A 10,807-nucleotide genomic window follows, 5' to 3' on the forward strand; every position below is an offset into this window, starting at 1 on the left:
GAGTACCTGGAAGATCAGTCTCAATCCCAGATCTTCCCCACTCCAAGCATACATCTCTTTCCTCCACACCTCACCTGATGTGAAGGACTCTGCTTCTCTTCCCCAAGCACATTTTTTTGCTCCTCATTGTGTCTTTTTATCTTCTTTACTTTCCCTTCCACCTCCTTTTTCTTTCCTTTCTCTCCTTGATTCCTGGGTCTTCTGTGACCACTTGGGCCCAAAGTGTTTGTTTACCCCCATTCAACTAAAAACTGACTATGAGTCCAGTATCTTGGCATTCAAATGGAAACCCAGTATATCCAAGCTGATTTATTTGAGCTGATTCATTCAGGATGATAAAAATGGTCCCTTCCTTCAATAAAACTCGGGGGGGGGGCAGTGTTGTTTTGGTTTTGTTTGCCTTCCTATATTCATCAGTATTTGAATAGTCCTTATTAATCATGCATTTATATTCTTCATTAGACGAAGTTACTGATTTTAGTATAAATACTCCCAGTGCCTACCAGCAGACAAGATTTTCTACATTTTAATACTTTTTTTTCCTGCAAATTATTTTTTAGATTTTGGGATTTCCAGAAGAAAAGATCAAGGGGGAATTATCAAGAATAGATTCATTTTCTGAATAGTTAAACCTCAAATGACCACAGCCTTGGCCCTTCAGACTCCAGAGATGCAGGGGGGACTTATAGCAGTGAAGGTAAAAGAGGAAGAGGGAGACCATGCCTATGGGCAAGAATCTGGCCTGTCAAGAGATAACCCTCACACCAGAGAGATCTTTCGTAGACGCTTCAGGCAATTCTGCTACCAGGAGACACCTGGGCCCCGAGAGGCTCTTCGAAGACTCCGGGAACTCTGCCATCAGTGGCTGAGACCAGAGATGCACACCAAGGAGCAGATCCTGGAGCTGCTGGTGCTGGAGCAGTTCCTGACCATCCTGCCCGAGGAGCTCCAGGCCTGGATGAGAGAGCACCGCCCAGTGAGTGGAGAGGAGGCGGTAACTGTGCTGGAGGATTTGGAGAGAGAGCTGGATGAACCAGGAGAGCAGGTGGGAAGATGGGAGAACAGGGGTTTGTACTTGTATGATCAAGCATGGGGTTTCGGTGCAGTAAGAGGAGGAAGAGGAAAAGATGGATTTCTTTATGCCTAACTTGATCTGTAATAGGCTCTTAATCTCTCTGCCTTTTTTTCTTTGCCAGTTTGTTGAGCCTTCTTTTCCTATCCACTGGTCTTGAGAAGGCCTTGCAATGTCTTCTCTGATATTTCGTTCCTAACTGTCCTTGATTTTTACCAGGTCCCAGTCCATGATCATGAACAGGAAGAGCTTGTGAAGGAGAAAGCAACTCTAGGAGCAGCCCAGGAGTCGTCTGGTGGCCAGCTCCAAACCTTGGAAGAGCAGCCTCAGTGGAACTTGCGAGGCGTGTGCCCGGTTCAGGAGATTGGTGAGAATTAGAATTTCCTCAGGAAGCCTAACTCATTCCCTGAATGGTCATTGATTCAGCACATTTACTTAGTGTCTGCTGTGTGCCAGGCACTGAGCTGGGTATGGGGGAAGCAGTGATGAGGAAGGTAGATGTGATTCCTGCCCTCAGGAAGTTTACAGTCTGGTGGGAGACGCAGACAGTAAGCAAGCGGTTACGATACACGGCATCTTCTCCTGAAGTCCTGGTATAATTGTTGAGAGTGGGAAAGTAAACAGAAAATGTGTTGCTTGTCCCTTTCCACCCACTCTCCTGACCAGTTTTTTTATTTCTTCTTTGGAAACATAACATTCATGCCATCCATTTACTATTTCAGATGATGAGGCTGGGACTTGGAATGTGGAGTTAGCCCCAGAGAGGGATCTGTCTAAAGAAACGAAATCTCGTGTGGAAGTACCTGAAAAATTGAATGGTAATATTATTCCAGTGCCTGAGTGTGGAGAGACCTGTGACCACGAAGGCAGATGGGAAAGGCAACGGGTAAGCTCTTCAGTGGAGAGACCCTATATCTGTGGTGAATGTGGGAAAAGCTTCACCCAGAATTCCATCCTCATCGAGCACCAGAGAACGCACACGGGCGAGAAGCCCTATGAGTGTGATGAATGTGGGCGGGCCTTCAGCCAGCGGTCAGGCCTCTTCCAGCACCAGAGGCTCCACACTGGGGAGAAGCGCTACCAGTGCAGCGTTTGTGGTAAAGCCTTCAGCCAGAACGCTGGGCTTTTCCATCACCTCAGGATCCACACGGGGGAGAAACCTTACCAGTGCAGTCAGTGCAGTAAGAGCTTTAGTCGACGTTCTGTCCTCATTAAGCATCAGAGAATTCACACTGGAGAAAGACCTTATGAATGTGAGGAATGTGGCAAGAACTTCAGTTACCACTGCAACCTTGTCCAGCATCGGAAAGTCCACCCTGTGGCTGAATCCAGCTAGCTCCTTGGAACAGGTAGGGCAAAATTTCATGATGTCAGACCACTAGGCATGGTAGCAAGGGTCCTGGTTCTTACTTTGTCTCTGAGAGAACAATAAGAGATTAATCCTCTAGTATAGGAAGCTCCAAGGAAGACCAGTGAAAACGTTCTTATTTTTATGCTGAGAGATGCATAATATCTTAAATATATCTGTCGGAATCTCTTTGGTCAGTGACATCCATACTTTGCAATACTGAATATTGTGTTGACTTCATCAACATAGTCTCACACACATCTGTCCCAAAAGTCTTCTACATGTACTTCAGGAAAACTCCTTCATCCTAGTTTTTAAAAACTTTAAAAAAAAAGTCTTAAAAATTATATGCAGCCTGAATACAAAATGTCAAAGGTAGTTCACTGAGTATTTAAAAATTAATTTAAAAATAATTGCAGTAAAATCTGTAATGTAAACTATTAGATTAGTTTCCATTCACATAAGATAGGATAATTTGCTTTTAACCTACAAAAGGGGGCAGATGAATCCTCCCATAAATATACAGAAGGCTTCTCCCTGTAGAGGTTTAGTAATTCAGCCTTCAGTTTAGGAACCAAGGTATTGAAGCAACCATATATTATTAGTAGCTCAATGGCTAGTCATAACAAATATTGCTCATGATTTTAAATTTTGCAAAGACCAAGACACTTAGCTAAAAATCTGATATCTCACTTCAGATATTTATTGTGAAAATATAGGCCTCATTGTATTTTTCCTGTGCCTTATGAGCATTTTGGGGTTTTTCTTTATTTAAACTTTTGTTATAGAAAATTTCAAACATATACAAAAGTAGACAGAAAAGTATGATCAGTCTTGCATGCTGATTGCTTTTTATAACCTCCATGCCTCTCAGCACTACCTATTGATTATTATCAAGGTCATACATAAAAAGATTTCTTTCCCTTAACACTGACTGAGTGTTAAAAAACTTTATACTAAGGCCAGGAGACCAAAAAAATGAAAAATCTATGGTGATAACAGTCTGGATTGGAATACCAAATACACACACAGGTAACTTAAGAGTAATAGAAACGCTCTAAGGGACCTCAGAGATCACTTCTGCGTGCCCTTATTTGACAGATATGGAAACAGAAGCTCTAGGAAGTGACTGTGTAAGATCATACAGCTAGTTAAGGGAGCTGGAACTAAAACCCTCTGTCCTAATTCCTAGTGCAGTGCTCTTTCTACTAAGCCACTTGAAGCACTGTGTTGCCATATAGAATTTAGAGCACTTATAAGGCACTGAGGTTTTGCTTTTTAGTCAACAAACCCTCCCATCTATATGTTTCAATAAATGTACAGCCTATTTAATTTACAGTGGAGTTCCAGGAAAGATTCCTTCCACTTATCTCTCATTTGAGGCATTTTATTTTTTTTTTGTAGTGAGTGATTATTTTTAACTTTAAATTTTAATTTACTTAGAAGGAGTTTTTTAACAAAATTCTTTCTTGACCTGGTTCTAATATCGAAACAACACTGAAAAAAGGTCGCTATCTTTCCCTTATAGGTAGTCATTTACTAGTTTCTTATGTATCTTTCAGTGTTTCTTTATATAAGTACAAGAAAATATGAATATATAATCTTATTCCCTTGTTACACAGAACGATGGCATACTATTTATATTCTTCTACACCTTATTTTCATGAAACAATATAATCTTTCGAGATTTCTGCATTATAACAGAGGACTTCCTTATTCTATTTACAAGTTGACAATATCTCATTTGTTGGTGCTCCATAGTTCAACATACTCCTACAGATGAAAAATCACTACTTCAAAATGTTATATATTGTTTCATTCTTCTCCCCAGTTTAGTCCAAGTCAAACACTTTCTATTTAAAAGCTAACAACATCCACATGAGCTAGGAAACAAGGTTTGGATGACTAGAATTACACATAATGCTTCTGTGGAGAATGGAGAAGTGATAGGTGGTATTTTTCAGTTTCAGGTATTTTGTTCTGTTTTATATTCTTAGACCTAACATTTGAAACTATTTGTGTCACTACTTGTGACTAATTGTAGGTATTATCAACAATCTTAGAAGAAAAAAAGTCTTAAATGTCCTCAAGAGTATATTTTATTGTCTTGAGGTTTAAATTATATCCAAGAGAAATACATAGGGATTTTAGGCTGAAGTTAAGGAAAATATAGTAGATATAAGTTTGAAATAAAATCAACTTCTCAAAAAAACTCAACTTCTTAAGTTAAATATATATTCCATATAGTGATATAGTACATATACTATTACAATCTGAGTTCATAAGTATTTTAAATGTTTCTCCAATATGCTGAAGCAGTATGTTTGGATAATTCAATTATATCAGCTCTTAAAAGGTTTAAAATATGAGCAGATTAGTATTTTAGAGGATGAATTTCTAATGGACTGAGTTTTTACACTTGCAGTTAAAGGTTGGATATTTGGTTTGTTCTGTGCCTGTTTTTTTGTTTTGTTTTGTTTACAGCTTCTCAAACATTCTCAATTTTCTCAACAACTGGTAAAATGCCAAGAAACAAAATACATTATATATGCTGTAGAGACAGATGTACTGCTTAGAATGCAATGATGGTTAACACAATTAAAATGACTGACAGTTCACCAAACTAACTTTCCTTGTTTTCTGATACTAATTGTACTAATTCTCTCATGCTAATTCTTTTATCTAGGATGCACATTCCTCATTATGTGAGAAATAATATTTGTCTCAACCTATAGACAGTGGCATGTAGACTTTGACTTCTTCTGTGATTATTCCAGTCTTCCTGGCCAGAAGTCCTTAGTTGTCTCCCTTTTGCATTTCTAAATTTCCCTCACTTCTCCTCTCTCTTCCACCCTGGCTCCTTTTATTCAGCCTATGAAGTCTCTAGTATTGATCTCATTTCAGGTGTTCCCTGGACCAGTATCCATCCCTCCCTATCCCTCTGAAAAGTTCAGTCTGAGAGAGCAGATTTTGGGTTTATGGTTGAGCAAGGTGTAAGAAATATTGATTCAAATCCAATTAAATAACCTTACTGGTTCTTGAAGGATAGTCCAGCACCCCTTTGAGCACTGTTAAGACAGTGGACACTGCATCAAAAAATGGCTAAGTATCTTGCAACCAAAACCTGCCTAGAGCTGTAGATAGAGCCCTGAAGATTCTCTTTCACTATAATTTTGAGTTGAAGGTCAGGATAACAGGAGAATCAAGTCTCTGTCCATATTTTATATTTGGAAATGACTCCTATTTTCTATATCTGACAATACTTTTCTTTTAAAAAACATAGTTATAATTTATAGTAGAAGATTGTTTTATCTTTTTTTAGTAAGACAAAAATTATCTTAGGAAATTTTTAAATAAAAATAGGTGAAAATTATTATAAAATATAAGTATTTTCTGTGGAAGAATTTTGAAATATAAAATATATATGAATATACATGTGTCATTGGTTAAATGTTGAATTAGTAATTGAGAGAAACGTAGATTCTTTGCAGAGGGAGGTGGAGGACAGAGGAAAGTGTTTTTGGCACAGAGAATAGGGTGAGGCAAGACCCCCATTTTAAGATATGCTCAAGAGCCAGGGGTTTTCCAGTTTGGGTCACGGAGTTCCTGCAAAGAAGTGCGGGAGTGGGAGATTGTAGGTGAGGGCCAGATTGAGAGAGCCTTGAACACTTTCCTAATGCATTGAGTCTTTGTTTGATAAGCAGTATAGAATCATCAAAAGTATTTTGTGTGTGTGACGGGAGCTTTTTACTATAGAATCAGAGAATATTGAGCTTTAAAAAGAAAATTTGGAGTTTCGCTCACTTCATACCTACATGAGAAAAGTGAAACCCAAGTGGTTAAGTACTTATAGTGATCTTTCTAGTTTTTAATCACATTGTTTTTTTAAAACAAAACTATGAACAAAGATCATCGTGAATTATATGTAGTTTCATGGACACTTAGACTTGGAGCCCTGAGACACATTTTAGGCATCTGCAAAAAACAAATGGGATGGAAAGAGAAAAAGGATGGACAAAATGTGAGAACATAAAAAGGAATCAGACAGAAAGCAAAATGAGACACCAAAACTCTGGCCAACAATGGTGACCAAAGAGAAGGAAAAATAAGATAGATGCAGAGACAGCATTACCAAGATAAGTGCTTCATCTTCACAGTACTTATTAGAAATTCCTCCATCTCAGTTCCAAGTGTCTTAGGTACAGGAGTCTCAAGCAGTGAAAACAGTCTCACTGCCTTCGCTCCTCACTCATTTTAGTACTTTCCATAAAAAGGAGAACAGGGAGAAGAGCACAGTCTATAAATTACTCTGTGATGTTTTTAGGTCTCTCTGGACCCACATCCAGATTTCCATGCCAGCTACCTTAGCTTTATGATGAAGCCACTGTTTCTTGGTGTATACCTGCATTAGAATCACCTGGGCTGTTTGAAGTGCAGTTGCCTGGGCCCCACCCCAGACTGACTAAATCAGTGGTTAGGTTACTCAGAGGGACCCGATTATGCAAAGATTTAAAACAGTGGGGAGCAAGCCGACTTCTGCCCCTCTTGTTGGCGCTTTCCTTAGGTGGATGTTCATTATTGCTTCTGACGCTGGAAGTTAACTGACAGTTGGTACCTTAAGAGACTGCAGGAGAGGGACCCTGAAGGCTCGGACGTCAGAGGACCGGGTCCTAAGGGAACCTAGGGTTGCGAGAATCCGGTGAGAGTGGCCAGGTGTCCTCAGTGGAGTAGAAAGATATTAGCCCTGACTGAGTGGCTGCTGGACCCTAGAGGTTACAAGCCCTCGTCGATTTTCCTGCCTGAGCCATTAAGAGGAAGCCAAGCACGCGAAGGCGTGCCAGGTTGCCAGATCAACCACTGAGATAACAGGTCCTCCAAGTTTCCTAGAGAGGCGGCTGAGGAGCCAGCGGAGATGCGGTCAAGCGTTGTGACTTATTTCCAGTTCCTGGTGTGAACTGTAGCCCAAATATCCCGTTTCCGTTGATGCTTCCCGACTCTTCCCGTCAGGTATAGGTGGGTATCTGGCTCCTCCCCACGCAGGACGCTCTGTACCTCTGCAAAGACCTTGGGGTTGGAGTTTGGGGTGTTGCCCCCTTTCTCCAGGACTGGCTTGGGTTCTTCCCCCTTGCCTTACATAGATCCCTCAGGATCCGACTCCCTTTTCCATGTCGGTGCTTCCGGACGTTTCAGAGATGCAGAGAACTGAACACAAATGCTGTACAGAGCCTGGTCTGTGCAGACTGCTTGCTTCTCGAAGGAGAGAGACATAGGTTCACCAGCGGGGAGCACCCTCCGGTGTCCATCGGCTGACGGATCCTTAAGGCTAAAAGATGGTTTCTTATACCTTACCTTAATTTATCTGAGCAGTTTTTCAATTTTCATTAAAATCCGTTATAGTAATGGTCATGATTACATATTTGTACCGTAGAAGCTTAGCTCTTTTAAAAAGTATTTTACTATAATGTGATCCTCGCAATTTTGCAAAACAAAGCTAAGTGCCACGTGAATTTCTGTGGCTAAGAAAACCTTAAAGAGTGTGGTAGGGGAAGGTAGCACCTCATTACTGCCAGATAGAGGTAGAAGTCCAGGTTCCCCACCTGATTTACATTGAGCTCCTCCTTACTGTTGGGTAGGGGTAGGAGTTCTGGATTCCGCATGGTCACCACAGACACTGTGTGAGTGCAGATTTGTTATTGCTGGGTGATGGTGAAAGTCCTGACTCTCTACTGGCCCTTTTCTGGCATTGCCTCAGTGTCACCCTCCCCTACTTCCCCTGCCACAGTAGTTTCAGAGAAAACCAGCTGAAACCTAAGGTTTAATTAAGATCCAGTCTCATAACAATACAAAATGTCCACATTTTAATAAAAAATCAGTCAAATACCAAAAACCAGGAAGATCTCAAACTGAATGAAAAAGGAAAATTAAAAGATGCCAACACCAAGCTGACAGAGATGTTAGAATTAATCTGACAAAGCAACCACGATTAAAAAAAAAAGTTTCAATGAGAAATTGTGAACACATGTAAAAAAAATGAAAATATAGACAATGAACGTACAGAAAGCCTCGGTCAGGAAATAGAAAGTCCTAGCAAATAAATAGAAGATATAAAGAAAAACCAAATGGAAATTTGAGAACTGAAAAATACGTTCTCAACAACAGAATGGAGAAAAAGCATCTGTGAGGTAGAAGATAGAACAACAGAAATAACTCCATCAGAACAACAGAGAGAAAATAGACTGGAGAAAAAAATATATAAGGGAACAGAATGTAGTAGGCTGAAAAAACAGCCCCTCAAAGGTATGTTCACTTCCTAATCACCAGAACCTATAACTATTACCTTATGTTGCAGAACAGTGAATATTATTTTATATGGCAAAATAAGTGATTGAGTTAAGGATCTTGAGACAGGGGATTATCCAGGGTGGTCCAGAATGCTATAATAAATATCATTATAAGAGAGAGGCAAAGGGAGATTAGACACAGAGAAAAAGGTGATGGAAAGATGGAGGCAGAGATTGGAGTGATGTGGCCTCGAGCCCAAGGAACACCGAGGCATGACCAGCAAGCAGCTCCAGGAGATGGAAGAGACAAGAAACAGGGTCTGTACCCCAGAGTCTCTGGAGGGAACACAGCCCTGACAACACCTTGAGTTCAGACTTCTGACCTCTAAAATTGTGAGAGAATAAATTTCTGTTGTGTTTAAGACACAAGTTTGTGGTAATTTGTTATAGAAGCCGAAAGAAACTAATACAAAGAACTTCAGGGACCTGTGCAACTATAGAAAAGATGTAATGTTCATGTCATTGAAGTCCCAAAGAGGATGGGGCTGAAAAAGTACTTGAAAAGGTAGTGGCTGAGAACTTCCCAGTTTTGGCAAGAGACGTAAACCTGCAGATTCAAGAAGCTGATCAAAATGAAAACAGGATAAACCCAAAGAAATCCATTCAAAACCATGTCACGTCAAACTTCCCAAACACAAAGGCAAAAGATTTGAAAGCAGAGAAAAATGACATCTTACTTATAGGAGAAAATTTAAATGACAGTGGATTTCTTATGAGTAATAATGGAGACCAGAAGGAATTGACATAGTATTTTTAAAGAACTGAAAGAAAGGAACTGCCAAGCCAGAATCCTATACTTGGTGAAAATATCCTTCTGGAGTAAAGGAGAAAATCAAGACATCCTTGGATGAGTAAAACATAGAATTTGTCACTAGGAAACCTACCTTTAAAAAAGGGCAAAAGGAATTTCTCTAAATAGAAGAATCAGGAAAGAAGAAGGAATATGGGTAAATCCAATAAGCTTCCTTCTCTTGATTTTTCTAAATTATGTTTAACTGTTGAAGCAAAAATTATAACATTGTCTAATGTGGTGCTAAATACATTTAGAGGAAATATTTAAAAGAATTATAAATGGGGAGGGTAAGGGATGTAAAGGGAAGTAAGGTTTCTATATTTCACTCAAGCTGGTAAAATGATGACACCAATAGAATGTGCTAAGTTGTGTCTATATGATATGAAACCTAGAGCAACTACTAAAAAAGCTATACAAAGAGATACACCAAAAATGTTATAGATAAATTAAAATACAATTTAAAAAACATTCAAGTAACCTACAAGAAGGCAAGAGAAGAAAACAAAGATGAAAAAACCAAATATGAAATGGCAAAATTATAGAAGCAGAGAAGAGTCCTGGTTGCCAGTAGTTAATGAGAAGATGGGAGTGAGCAGGAAGTGGGTGTGTTCATAAAAGGGATTGTAGTGGTGGAAATGTTGTGTATCTTGACTGTAACAATGTAAATATTCCAGTTGTGACATTGTACTATAGTTCTGCAACATATTACTATTTGTGGAAACTTGGTAAAGAGTAAATGAGATCTCTGCATTATTTCTTACACTGCATATGAATCTACAATTATATTAAAATAAAATTTAATTAAAAAAACCAAAAGAAGTGTAGTGTTTTGTGATATGAGAAGGCTATATTGAATTCAAACTTCAGTGTCCAGAAATCAAGCTTTATTAGAACAAAACAAGTTGGTTCTCAACTAAGAAAACCTACCTTAAGACCAGTTGAATAGAATTAGATTAATTTGATCTGCAACCTGAATTCCCCCTTGTCATGTAACATAATAAATTCACACGTTCTGGAGATTAGGTGAGGAGTAAACATCTTGGGGGAGGGGTGTCATTATTCTGTCTACCACAGGTAGTATGCTATCAGCACCTGTCAGTCATTCCATAGCAGTACATCATGATTTCTCATTTCTTTTTATAGCTGCCTAGGTAGTTATGCCACAGTTTATTCAATGAGTCACCTATTGATGGACATTAGGTTTGTTTCCAGTCGTTTAGCTTGAATACTTGAACGAATAACCTTGTATGCAT

The 10,807-nt window shown here is 39.3% G+C and overlaps 1 protein-coding gene across 1 annotated transcript; it reads left to right on the plus strand.

Moving 5' to 3' along the window:
• Positions 1 to 637: 637 nt before the first annotated feature.
• Positions 638 to 2,408, plus strand: ZSCAN23 (zinc finger and SCAN domain containing 23). The gene is made up of 3 exons (XM_060163466.1): positions 638 to 1,045; positions 1,292 to 1,439; positions 1,795 to 2,408. Exons 1-3 carry the CDS (start codon positions 638 to 640, stop codon positions 2,406 to 2,408), a joined length of 1,170 nt encoding a protein of 389 aa, XP_060019449.1.
• Positions 2,409 to 10,807: the final 8,399 nt, after the last annotated feature.

This window comes from Lagenorhynchus albirostris, chromosome 10 (assembly GCF_949774975.1).
Source record: "Lagenorhynchus albirostris chromosome 10, mLagAlb1.1, whole genome shotgun sequence".
Classification (NCBI taxonomy): Eukaryota; Metazoa; Chordata; class Mammalia; order Artiodactyla; family Delphinidae; genus Lagenorhynchus; species Lagenorhynchus albirostris.

Excerpts from the sequence above, each read along its gene's own strand:
- ZSCAN23 (XM_060163466.1), top strand. The coding sequence starts at position 638 with ATGACCACAGCCTTGGCCCTTCAGACTCCAGAGATGCAGGGGGGACTT. Across the intron at positions 1,046-1,291 it reads TGGATGAACCAGGAGAGCAG|GTCCCAGTCCATGATCATGA; the intron begins GTGGGAAGATGG and ends GATTTTTACCAG. Across the intron at positions 1,440-1,794 it reads GTGCCCGGTTCAGGAGATTG|ATGATGAGGCTGGGACTTGG; the intron begins GTGAGAATTAGA and ends TTACTATTTCAG.